This window comes from Mesocricetus auratus, unplaced genomic scaffold (assembly GCF_017639785.1).
Source record: "Mesocricetus auratus isolate SY011 unplaced genomic scaffold, BCM_Maur_2.0 Super-Scaffold_100003, whole genome shotgun sequence".
Classification (NCBI taxonomy): domain Eukaryota; kingdom Metazoa; phylum Chordata; class Mammalia; order Rodentia; family Cricetidae; genus Mesocricetus; species Mesocricetus auratus.
In genome coordinates, this window is record NW_024429188.1 from 89,422,966 (window position 1) to 89,436,422 (window position 13,457).

At 43.2% G+C, this 13,457-nt stretch overlaps 2 protein-coding genes across 2 annotated transcripts in view; one reads left to right on the forward strand and one right to left on the reverse strand.

The window, feature by feature from the left end:
• LOC101831083 (paired mesoderm homeobox protein 2-like) overlaps nucleotides 1–8,697 on the reverse strand; it is a 25,429-nt gene extending 16,732 nt beyond the window's left edge. Inside the window, exon 1 of the mRNA XM_005083145.2 lies at nucleotides 8,566–8,697. The gene's annotated coding sequence lies outside the window, so the exon portion shown is untranslated. The remainder of the gene's footprint in view (nucleotides 1–8,565) is intronic.
• On the forward strand, nucleotides 8,650–12,805 carry LOC101830816 (homeobox protein Rhox13-like). The gene is made up of 3 exons (XM_005083144.2): nucleotides 8,650–9,295; nucleotides 9,901–9,946; nucleotides 12,571–12,805. Exons 1-3 carry the CDS (start codon nucleotides 8,853–8,855, stop codon nucleotides 12,688–12,690), a joined length of 609 nt encoding a protein of 202 aa, XP_005083201.1. The 5' UTR covers nucleotides 8,650–8,852; the 3' UTR covers nucleotides 12,691–12,805.
• Nucleotides 12,806–13,457: the final 652 nt, after the last annotated feature.

Here is a 13,457-nt window from a genome sequence, read left to right on the forward strand (position 1 = left end):
TGTCATATAACAGAAAGACTCCTTTGTCACTAAGGAATCCCTTCCAAGCCCACGAAATCTGGCAAAAATGCCCACACAAGGTAAAGCTAAAAGGAAAAAGTCTTTGTGCCTAGAGGGAGTCTTTTGAAATAAGCTTAGGGCTCTAACCCATCCTTAGAGAAACAAACTCAGAGTAGGCTCAAATCTCAGGAGTTAAGTCCATCCTAACCAACTTTATAGAAGCTGCCTGAAGCAATGCTTCTGGAATATGATTCATAAGTAGATGTCAAGTATATAGGTCAGGAGTAAAGGCTCAACATTCAAGTATGAATAACTGGGATCCCAGATGAGAGGTCCAGGAGCTCAAGGATATCAAAGTTACAGTATCACAACTATGAAAGGAAAACATTTACTGAACTCTTCAACAGTAGAAAGGGAGGTTGATTCGGGGGAACTTCAAGACAAAGGAAAGGAGCTGAGTACAGGTTCAGGTGTGGACCAAAGTCAAGACAGCCTGTAGCCAAGTCTCCTCTTTGGCCTAAATGCAGAGCTTTCAGGTCTGTGGCCCCAACTGTGTAGCAGAAAGATAAATTTAGCTACTTCTTCTGTGATGCCATGCATTTAGGGCCATAACTGAGGTCACTGTCACTAAAATGAAGTTTGATTGGGACTATTGAGACCGCTTAGTGGTTAAGAGCACTTGGTGCTCTTGGCAGAGGACCTGGGTTCAGTTATCATTAGCCACATGGTTCCCCATAACCCATTTCCAGGGTATCTGATGTCCTCTTTTGACCCCCACAGACACCATAAAGGTACACAGTGCACATACATACATGCAGGCAAACCAGTCATCCACACAAACTAAAATAATGAATCTTAAAATAAGTGGCAGCCTGGTAATACGGGAATTCACAGCTTAAGAGCAGGGAGTAGAGTGGTAGATGGAAACCTACTCACAGAAATCCTCTCTAGTAAGGCAGAATTCTTGCTGAACAAAGATAATAAGACTTTGCCTAAGTCAGAACAGGGTGTCCAGACTTCTTCAGGGCGTGTGCAAGGATGAGGATGCAGAGCAGAGTCAGGAGTGCTAGGCGGTGCGGGACAGTGCAACTGACTGAGTGTGAGCTTTGCTAAACCTGGCCGAGGCAGACACAAAGTCGCAAGTGCAGAGTCCAGGCCCAGTCTCAAAGAGCCCAGGAGAGATTGGATGTCAGGCTCCTCCCCCTCCGTGACCTCAGGATAGACAACAGGGGAACGAAAGTCCACTATGCAGCGAAAATAGAGGAAAATTCCAGGAAATCTGAGGTGCTAACCATGCAGGGGAACCAGGACACTTAGTGAAGCGAAAGAAGAAGCTGAGAATGTAAAAGAATAGTATTAGGAAAGGGCTGCACCCTGGAAGGAAGTCATGGAAGGGGGCACAAGGCAGGCAGGAAGGGAAGTGACAAGACTCAAAAGCATGGTGTCAGAAGCATGAAATGAGCCAAGGAGTGTGGAGCATTGAACATAGTGCTTAACCCACAATCACATAGGGGCTGGTAATACCTGGGGAAATATTCTCTCAGCTCTGGAATCACAAGGTGAAGGCATGGAAGTCAAAGGGCTTCTGGGCTGACACCAGGCTACATGTGCTCCTGGCTGCTTCCACACTCCCACTATGTTCCACTGCTACAGCTACCATGACAGGGATCTCTGTTCCTGACAGTGGTTTGCACTCATCCTCACCCCAGGCATCCAACTCACAGTTCAGAATACATGCAATCGCGTGAGGAAATGAACACACACACACACACACACACACACACACACACACACACACACGGGGGCACTTATTGGAGTCCTGGGGCGGGTGACGAGAAGCCAGAGGCTGCAGACTCAGAACCAAGAAAAGGACATTTTGGCTATGTCCAGAGAAATGTAATATCTGGGAGTTCACTGGGGCACCTGTTATCATCATAGCTATAACCACGAAGTATTTCCATGTACTCTTTTATGCTCAGACTGACTGACATCCAATACTAACTGTCACTTAACCTGAGCTGACTCCATGGCCTGAATGTGGTGATGAAAGCATTTGCCTTGGCAAGTCATGTGCTTTGGCCCTAAGCAATCCTTATGTGTGTCTAGGGGTTTAGGCCTCAGTAGGATCTGATCCTCTTAACATGCCTACTTCTGGTGACAGCATGTCTGCTACAGATTCCAAGTATGTTTACTATCACTTAGATGAAGGTATTGCCTTTCTATGATGAGGATTTCATGTTTACATGGATGAGAAAGAAATCCTTCATAAAGTAACAATGACATTCAGCAAAGACTAATTGGGGATGTGCTTTCAGAAGAGGGGTTCCATGTTACTGACCACCTATTTGCCTTGGTGGGATGTATATCGGGGAAAAAGCTATTTTCCTTGAATTCCCAAGAGGATTTTGATGTATAAATGGAAACAGAGATTTCCTACTATCCACTGAGGAAAATGTGGGACTATCCCTTAACCCTTCATATCCAGAACCTAAAAGATCAGCATGGGTGACACACTAATAAGCACTGTATTTTCTTATAGTAATGTTCATATAAGGCCTCAGATACATTCTGAGAAATGAATTCCCAAGCAATTTAATCATCATGTGTACATCACAGAATACCTATGATATAGCTTACCACGCACCTTTAGGCTTTGTGGTATACACTGTGGAACACACAGTCCATCATTGACAAACATGTTATGGGGCATGTTACAATAACTTGTACCCTGGTCTCTAATCATCCCAACTGCATCAGAATTTTAATTGTAATTCTAATTTTCATATATAAACTGAAGTCCAATATTTCATATTTATATAAAATGTTGGGCATGGTGTCACATGCTTATTACCCCATTATTAAGAAGGCAAATGCAGCCGGGCGTTGGAGGCACATGCCTTTAATCCAAGCACTTGGGAGGCAGAGGCAGGCAGATCTCTGTGAGTTCAAGGCCAGCCTGGTCTACAGAGCGAATTCCAGGACAGCCTCTGAAACGATACAGAGAAACCCTGTCTGGAAAAACCAAAAAAGAGGCAAATGCAGTAACATCACCACATATTTAAGGCTATCCTCATCAACATAGCTAATTGCGAGCAAGAAAGGACTCCCCAAACAAACAAATGTAATTTAAAAATCATATCCATGTGTAATATAAATGAACACAACACAAATAAGCTTTAGACTTGACTGCTGTGCTGGCTAGTTTTGCCTCAACTTGACACAAGCTAAAGTCATTCTGGAAGAGAACACTTCAACTGAGAAAGTGTCCCCACCAGCTTAGCCTATAGTGCGTTTTCTTTCTTTTTTAGCAAAATAAAATGCAATAAGATAGAAATAAAAACCATCATATCGAAGTTGGACAAGGAAAACTAGCAGAGTGAAAAGAGCCCAAGAATCAAAGACCCATTTGCTCACACACTCAGGAACCCCATACAAACACTAACCTAAAAGCCATAATTTATATGCAGAGGGATAGTGGAGAGCCGTGAAGGCCCTGTGTGTGCTGCTACAGTCTCTGAGAGCTCATATGCACTTTGCTAATGTTGACTCACAGGGACTTCTGGTGTCCTCCAATCTCATTGGCTCTTACACTCTCTCCGCCTCCTCTTCCATGGGGATCCCTGAGCTCTGAAGTGAGGGATTTGATGGAGACATCCCATTTACAGCTGAATATGAGATGTAGCGGCTTTATTCTTCTTTTAAATTTAAATTAAAAACAATGTTATTTTACATACCAATGCCAGTTCCCTCTCCGTCCCTTGAATTACCAAGGCTATTTACAAAAATACAGAATTCAATGGCTTCTATGCTGACAAAAGCTCTGGAAGTACTATCCTAGTGCTGAGATTGTCACTCAGTTGAGGTACTCTGATCTGGAGCCATGTCTGCAACTCTGAAGTGTGTGTGTGTGAACTCCAGTGTGGAGCTTAATGCATCCAACAATACCCACACTGTGTGAGCTCTGGAATACCCAATAGCATATGACCCAAGCTGTGTTCCATTAGGACACTTCTGGTTGCTGGCTGACTCCAAAAACTCAGAGCTGGGTTCCTGCTATGGACCTGGATGAGTTTGAACTTTTCCTCTGCCTCATCCCTCTACCTGGCGGCCGTGCCAGGAAATCATCTCTTTGACATACTTGTTACAGTTGCTTTGCTGGCCTGCTACATTTTTATTATACACATGAAAATGATGATGCCAAATTCATTTACAAATATTAAGTGCTTCTACTGGGCACAACCCAAGAACAAACATCATAGAGTATAATAAAGTTCACAGCAGGGTTGAATTCATAAGCTGTTCAATGGAAGATGATCCTAGGAAGAAAAAGGTGCTAGCCAGAAGACAGAAAGCTAATACGAAATCTAACTTGGGTGGTGAGTTATTAGGCATTGTGGAAGGAAAAAAAAGGTTTGGGATGTGTGTTTTTCAGGGGAAGTAGACTGTTGTTACTGGCACACTGGTTTTGTGAAGCTGAAGTAAAAGGTCAAACTCTGCAAGTAACTCAATGAGCCCTGTCCTGTGCCATTGACATTATCCCCATTTCATGGTTAAGGAAGCTACAAATGAGACATTTCTTTCAGGGTCCCAAGATATACGGAGCTCAGGCTTTGGGAATTAGTCTCCTACTAGATAAAGCTGACACTGGCCATTCCTTTTTTTTTCTTAAGCCGCTTCATTCTTTGTGTTTTGCTCTCTTCCTCCTCTGAAGTTATAATCCAGAGGTCTCCTAGAAAGTGCACAGTAGTCAGTGAGAGGGGAAACTGTCCTCTGAGGCCTGAGCACACATGTCAAGTGCCATAAAGACCCCAGCTTCCTGCACTAGCATGCTGCAGACTCCGGGTCTCTGACTTTTTCTCTACACTGCCAAAACCATGGACAGCCAAGTAATCAACACAGAATGAATTATAAGACAGATGACACCTTTTCAGAAAAACAATCGGTGTCTGAGTTAATCACTGTCAGAAGTGGGGAAAGGTCACACTACCCCTCTTCCTGACAGATTCCCTCGGGTTTTCCCTGATCCTGGAACTATGAGGGGTCAGAATTAAAGATTTGGTAGATTTTTTTAGATTTATTTAGGTGTATGTATGAGTTCATGCGTATAGATTTGTGCATGCGTGTGGGTGTCTTCAGAGTCCAGACAAGGGCATTGGATGCCCTGGAGCTGGAGTTACAGGTGGTTGTGACATGGCTGATGTGGGTTCTGGGAGCCAAACTCTGGTACTCTGCTAGAGTACCAAGTGCTCTTAATCACCGAACCATCTATCTGTCCAGTCCCCCATTGTTTGTTCTTTAAGCAAAATTTTTGTGTAAGCTATTTAAAGACTTCCATCTTTTACTTATACAAAAGAAAGATTTTAAAAAAAATTAAATGATTTCCTATTCTGGAACTGTAAACAGATTTATCCATTCATTATATACATATGTATATAATGAATGGATATATGTTTATAGTGTGAACATATATGAATCCTGACTGTCAAAACTTTCGGGAGCAGGGAAAAACCCTCGGAATCTGCCAGGAAGAGGGATACTACTTCCTATGGTGGCTAACACAGGCACCTATTATTTTTCTGAAAAGGCGTCATATGCCATATGCCAGATATTGTTGTAAACACTGCCTGAATATGTACGTATTTACCTTCACTCAAACAGGAGAGTAAGAGTCTGCATCAACATCCTCAGTGGTAAGAACTGAGGTAAATCATTGTGGAAATCAGTATGGAGATTTCTCAGAAAATTAGGGATCAACCTACCTCAAGACACTACAATACCACTGTTGGGCATATACCCGAAAGATGCACATTCACACCACAAAGGGCATCTGTTCCACTATGTTCATAGCAGCATTATTTGTAATAGCCAGAACCTGGAAGCAACCTAGATGCCCCTCAACTGAAGAGTGGATGGAGAAAATGAGGTACATTTACACAAAGGAGTATTACTCAGTGGGAAAAAAAGCCAATGGAATCTTGAAATTCGCAGGTAAATGGTTGGTACTAGAAGAAAACATCCTGAATGAGGTAACCCAGTCACAAAAAGAGAAACATGGCATATATTCTCCCATATATGGATTTTAGACATGGATCAGGGGAGTGCCAGCCTACAATCCCACTGTCAGAGAGTCTGGGAAACAAGGAGGACCCTAAGAGAGATATGCATGGCCCTCTGGAGAAGGAGAATGAGGCAAGATCTCCAGAACAGATTGGGAGCATGGAGGGAGGGGAGATGGAGCTAAGAGAAAGAGAAGGGGAAAAGAGGAGGGGGGAGGAAGGTTGAGTCAGGGGAAGAATAGAGGAGCACAAGAAAAGAGATACCAAAATAAACCATTTTAGGTTTAAAGAGAAATCTGGCACTAGGGAAATATCCAGAGATCTACAAGGATGACCCCCAACTAAGAATATAAACAATAGTGGAGAGGCTACCTTAAACACCCTTCCTCCATAACGAGATTGATGACTACCTTATATGCCATCCTAGAGCCTTCATCCTGTAGCTGATGGAAGCAAAAGCAGACACCCACAGCTAAACACTGAGCTGAATTCCTAGAATCCAATTGTATTTAGGGAGGAGCAATGAGCAAAGGAGTCAAGACCAGGCTTGAGAAACCCACAAAAACAGCTGAGCTGAACAAGAGGGAGCTCATGGACCCCAGACTAATAGCTGGGAAACCAACATAGGACTGAACCAGGCCCCCTGAACGTGGGTGTCAGTTAGGAGGCCTGGACAGTCTATGGGGCCTCTGGAAGTGGATCAATATTTATCATTAGTATACTAATGAACTTTGGGAGCCCATTCCACATAGAAGGATACTCTCTCAGCCTAGACACACGGGAGAGGGTCTAGGCCCTGCTCCAAATAATGCATCAGACTTTGAAGATTCCCCAATGCAAGGCCTCTCCCTCCCTGGGAAGCAGAAAGGAGATGGGATAGGGAGTTAGTGGGGTCAGGGGAGGAGAGGAGGCAAAGGGAACTGGGATTGACATGTAAAACAAGATTGTTTCTAATTTAAATAAAAATAAAACTAGGGACAACAAACATATGAGGCCACTGGCAATGGGTCCAAGACCTAACACTAATACACAAACTAAGTTAGTGGAGCCCATTCTATATGGAGAAATACCATGCCCAACATAGACACAGGGGTGTGGGTTGGAGAGGTGCCTTGGTCCTTCCTCAATTAGATGATGGGACAGACTTAGTAGACTTCCTATGGGAGGCCTTACCCTCTCCGTGGAGCAGAAGGGAGGAGAGGGAATTTGAGGGAGTAGGAAGAAAGGATGAAGGGGGAACTGGGATTGGAATATAAAAAATAAATTAATAAAAAAGAGAAAAAAAAGAGCCGGATGTTGGTGGTGCACGCTTTTATTCCCAGTACTCGGGAGGCAGAGACAGGTGGATCTCTGTGAGTTTGAGGCCAGTCTGGTCTACAGAGCGAGTTCCAGGACAGCCTGTGAAACAATACAGAGAAACCCTGTCTCGAAAAACCAAGAGAGAGAGAGAGAGAGAGAGAGAGAGAGAGAGAGAGAGAGAGAGAGAGAGAGAGAGAGAGAGAGAGAGAGAGAGAGAGAGAGAGAGAGAGAGAGAGAGAGAGAGAGAGAGAGAGAGAGAGAGGGAGAGAGAGAGGGAGAGAGAGAGGGAGAGAGAGAGAGAGGGAGAGAGAGGGAGAGAGAGAGAGAGGGAGAGAGAGAGAGACAGAGAGAGAGACAGAGAGAGAGGAAGAAGAAGAACTAGAGCAAATATTATTTTTATTTTTTATTTTTTTTATTTTTTTATTTTTTGGTTTTTCGAGACAGGGTTTCTCTGTGGCTTTGGAGGCTGTCCTGGAACTCGCTCTGTAGACCAGGCTGGCCTCGAACTCACAGAGATCCGCCTGCCTCTGCCTCCCGAATGCTGGGATTAAAGGCGTGCGCCACCAACGCCCGGCTTAGAGCAAATATTAATTGTGGAATTTAGCAGAGATTATAAAAAATCTGAGGTAATTATTTCTTAAGCAGACCATTTTTCTATTTTGCAGAGCGAGTGTCTTTTGTTTGTTTTTCAACAGTGTCATTTAATTAGAATTCTATTCAAACCCAATCCTAAGATCTTGAAGTTTCACTTGAAGAACAATGACTAGCCAGCATTTAATGTATTCACAGGGACTCGAACTAGCGGCCACTAAACTGATCGTGTCCACTCAGTTCTCAGCCCCTTTCCTGATCAGCCAGTGGTAGGTGGAGGGTGAGGTGCAGAGAAATTTTTTACATATTCACACAAGGATCCTGTGATCAGCATGTGTTCTGGCTTTTCTCTTACACCCTATTCCCACACAATTCGTCCGCCAGGTGCATGTCTGCAACCTAGGAGCGACAGGCAGCACTGGCATGCACACATGTGCGCGCGCGGTTGCGCACGTGTTCACGCGCGTGCACGCGCGAAAACTAAAATTCATTCTGGATGCAAGTTCCAGAAGCAAGGTATAACTCCCCTCTTCCCTCTCACGCCCCCATTCCCAATGTCTCCCACTTACTCCTCTTCTGAACCACACCCATCATTGTGAGAGTAACAAACACCACCTACCTCACAAAGTGGGCTGCAAGCCGAATGTGGCTACTCTCAGGGGGAAAAGCCCATAACTCTCCTGTGGAGGCAAGCGGAGAGCGTGGGTGGGGGGGGGCGTGGGGAGCACGCTATTGGACGTCGAACGTAGGGCACATGTGGAGCATGCGCAGTAGCGCGCGCTGCCAGCATTCTGTAGTTAGGTCCGTTGTTGGCTCGTTGTCAGTACTGGACGCTGACCTGTAGGCCTCGACGTCCGTCATTACTGGGCCCCTAGTTCTAGCTCTAGGCGCGGCCCAGTTCTAGTCATGGCCCGCAAGGTCTATTTTGACCACAACTACTTTATTTTATCTGACTATGATGGAGATGAAAGAAATGAGGGTGATGAGGCTGGGGCTGGGGCCTCGGGCGCTGCGGCGGGAGTCGGTTACGGTGGAGCTGCCGCACGCCATCAGGGCCTGGAGAGTGATAGCGACATTTATGACAGTAACGAGTCTGTCAGCAGCAGCAGCGAGGAGGAAGACTCGTCGTCTTCGAGTTCTACTTCGGAGTCTGAGCAGGCAGAGGCACCTGCCCCGGTGCAGGAGGCTCCTCGGAATCCGATTCCGATTCCCATGGGGCCGCCTTCCCGCCGCCGACGTCGTCGCCTCCGCCGCCGTCGTGAGCAGACACCATTCCATTTCACACCTCATCAGATTGAGGCCATGGAAAACCTGTTCGGCCAATCCAAGTACCCTGAAGTACATGCCAGGTATGTGCCTTATAGCACGAGCTAACCCCAACTGCCCTGGGCTTCGGCTAGTGCTCTTCCAGGCCCTGTTTTCCCTATCACTACCCCCTCAGCCATGCTGGTCTTCTCCTTTGGGGTGGGGACGAGTACGGGAGGGTGACTTATGTGGGGGTCAAGGTCAGTATTAGCCTGTTGTGTTGAGGTGACACAGTGTGCGTACTCAACACTGCCGGCTTAATTTCCGTAAAATATAGACAGATGAGTATCGCGAGGGAAAATATCTTAATAGCACAAACTTCACCGGTGTTAAGGATTTAGACTTTGTTGGATGACCCCCTCACAAGAAGCCTCGTCACCTTTTCAGGGACTGTGTACCTATCCATCAACTCTCTTGGGTTTCCCTTCCCGGTCCCTCCCCACCACCCCGCCACCCCCGCCCACGCTGTTTTTTAAATTAGTGTGTTAAAAATATTCATCTCTTGTTTAGAAACTTTTTATGGAGTGAAACCACTTTGGAAATAAGACTAGTTCTGAGACTGAAAGTTAAATGGGGAGTGTGAGGGAGGGTACTGATATTTTAAAAGAGCACGCTGAACATTCAAACATTCATGGGTTTCTTTCCACAGGGAAGAACTTGCAAGGACTCTGAATGTGCCTGAAGACAAAGTGAAGGTAAGTAAATCTGAACAAAGCGGTTGAACAGTCAATCTGCAGCCTTCATCGGCGCTTTTTTTTTTTTTTTTTGGTTTTTTGGGGTTTTTTTTTTGTTTGTTTGTTTGTTTGCTTGCTTGCTTTTTTGAGACAGGATTTCTGAAGTCAATCTGCAGCCTTCATCGGCTCTTCTTTTTGTTTTTTGTTTTTTGATTTTTCTTTTGAGACAGGCTTTCTGAAATCAATCTACAGCCTTCATCGGCTCTTCTTTTTGTTTTTTTTTTATTTTATTTTATTTTTTTTTTGAGACAGGCTTTCTGAAGTCAATCTACAGCCTTCATCGGCTCTTCTTTTTGTTTTTTGTTTTTTGATTTTTCTTTTGAGACAGGCTTTCTGAAATCAATCTACAGCCTTCATCGGCTCTTCTTTTTGGTTTTTTTTTGGTTTTTTTTTATTTTTTTTTGAGACAGGCTTTCTGAAGTCAATCTACAGCCTTCATCGGCTCTTCTTTTTGTTTTTTGTTTTTTGATTTTTCTTTTGAGACAGGCTTTCTGAAATCAATCTACAGCCTTCATCGGCTCTTCTTTTTGGTTTATTTTTATTTTATTTTATTTTTTTTTAGACAGGCTTTCTGAAGTCAATCTACAGCCTTCATCGGCTCTTCTTTTTGTTTTTTGTTTTTTGATTTTTCTTTTGAGACAGGCTTTCTGAAATCAATCTACAGCCTTCATCGGCTCTTCTTTTTGTTTTTTTTTTTGGTTTTTTTTTATTTTTTTTTGAGACAGGCTTTCTGAAATCAATCTACAGCCTTCATCGGCTCTTCTTTTTGTTTTTTGTTTTTTGATTTTTTTTGAGACAGGCTTTCTGAAATCAATCTACAGCCTTCATCAGCTCTTCTTTTTGTTTGTTTTTTGTTTTTGATTTTTTTTTTTGGAGACAGGCTTTCTGAAATCAATCTACAGCGTTCATTGGCTCTTCTTTTTGTTTTTTGTTTTTTGATTTTTTTTTTGAGACAGGCTTTCTGAAATCAATCTACAGCCTTCATCGGCTCTTCTTTTTGTTTTTTGTTTTTTGATTTTTTTTGAGCTTTCTGAAATCAATCTACAGCCTTCATCGGCTCTTCTTTTTGTTTTTTGTTTTTTGATTTTTTTTTTTTTGAGACAGGCTTTCTGAAATCAATCTACAGCCTTCATCGGCTCTTCTTTTTGTTTTTTGTTTTTTGATTTTTTTTGAGCTTTCTGAAATCAATCTACAGCCTTCATCGGCTCTTCTTTTTGTTTTTTGTTTTTTGATTTTTTTTTTTTGAGACAGGCTTTCTGAAATCAATCTACAGCCTTCATCGGCTCTACTTTTTGTTTTTTGTTTTTCCAGACAGGCTTTCTGAAGTCAATCTGCAGCCTTTTTTTGTTTTTTGTTTTTGTTTTGTTTTTTTTTTGAGACAGGATTTCTCTGTGTAGCTTTGGAGGCTGTCCTGGCACTCGCACTGTAGACCAGGCTGGCCTCGAATTCACAGAGATCTGCCTGCCTCTGCCTCCCAAGTACTAGAGTTAAAGGTGTGTGCTACTGTGCCTGGCTTTCATTTTCTTTTTTTATGTTGGGCAACCTTCATGTGTTGGTCATTGTGATGCCATTCTTCACGCTCAGCTGGCTAGAGACTTAAACTAGACTACTAGCTGCAGTAAATACTCCTTGCCCTTTCCTTAACTCTTTAATTGTCCCTGTCTTTCTATTTTTGTGTCTGGAATATCAGAGTTAAAAGTGCTAAACTTCATAAGGGAAAAAAGGTCATATCTTGATACGATAATAATAGATAGTGGCATCCCTTAATTTTATCTTTTCTTGCATTCTGTGTTGTGTCTAACCAAACACATTGCCAAAAGAGTTATTTTAGGGGTTGGGAGGAGGCAGGGATTGGTAGGTCTGGAAGAACTGTCTAAAACTTAAAACAAAAAGATTAGTATGGAACTAATTTCAGCTAACTTACTAAGGAGGAAACCTTTGTTTGAGTTCATGGAGGCATCATGATGGTAGGCTTGAGTTCCCCTCAGCCAGGCTTCTGGTCCTTTGGTTGGTCTTCTTTAGACTATACATCCACATAATAAAAGGTGCTAGGCAGGGAAAGAAAGTGCATGGAGTTACAAATGTGCAGTTTGAGGATTTCTCCTAGTGAATGGCCTAGGAGCCATTCAGTAGGAGCCTGAGAGGATGGTGACGTCTAACAGGTAACTGTGACTGTATTTCCATAGCGAAGTAATATTTAGGAAGAACTGATCCCTGAATATTTTTCCCACACTGTTGTGGACCATCTTACTCTTTGCCTTTTGAAGAAGGGTAAGCTTTGGATGTCCTGGTGAAACAGCAGGACCTAGTGTCCTCTGCTGAACAGAATTCTAGAAATATAGCTGAAGTGGAGACAGCATTCTTTGTCCTGATCCTGGAGAACTTTGTATAACATGAAAGGATATACTGTTCAGATTTTTCATGGGTGGAAGTTACCCTTTCCGCTGAACTCCTGGGACTGGCCAAGGTTTCAGTGTCCTGTGTATTATTTAGGTTAAGTTAGTCAACTTTCATGGACCTTATCTAGACCTTCTCTGGGGGTGGAAGCCAATGCTAAAACCAATCCTGTCTTCCTCTGATTTTAGATGTGGTTCATAAATCGAAGAGCCAAGGAGAGGAGGATTCAGCGACGTGTATATTTAGAAAACTTGCCACCTGGTGCTGAAGACTTCATTTTTATCGCGGATGTGGAGGAGCCTTCTTAAAGCACCATCCATTGTTCCAGAGCTAAAGGGCAAATCGGCGATCCATGTGCCCAATGTCAAGCTTAACTAAAATTTATGATTCATGTTAACAATAAAAAATTGAATGTCCAAATTACTTAATTTTATATCCTTTGTAGTATTTTGTAGGATATAAATGTACACTGTTTGGGAAATTCCCTTTAAACAGAATGACAAGTTCTGGTTTCATGGGGTGACATTTCTAATTCATGGGTATTGCTTACAAACATGAGTATTCTCTATACATGGTAATTGTGAGACAGTGTGTCACTTATGCCTTCTTGATTAAGGCTCATGTGATCCTTTGATCAAGGGATTCAGTAATAATCCTGCAAACATGGAATGTAAGGAGAAGGTGGGCACAGAAAGTATTGATAGTGATGATTACTTTTTATTTGGATGGTCATACCAATTCTTTTCTTGTTTTAATGAAAATAGATTTTTTTGTCACATAATATATCCTTATTATAGTTTTCCTTCGCCCTACTTCTCCCAGTTCCTCCTCACTTACCCTCCCATCTGGATACATCCCCTTTCTGTCTCACATTAAACAAAAAAGCTCAGGCATGTGGAAGCCAGCCACAGGCCAGCCTGGGTCCTCAAGGCTGGAGCTGGCTGAAATCATTCATGGACAGGAGGGTATCATGATGAGCAAATGTGTGGTGGAGAAACGGGAGAGACAGAGAAGCAGAATGGTTCAGATGCTGTGGAGAGAGGCAGAATAGAAGAAGCAAAGGTGGGAAGAAGCA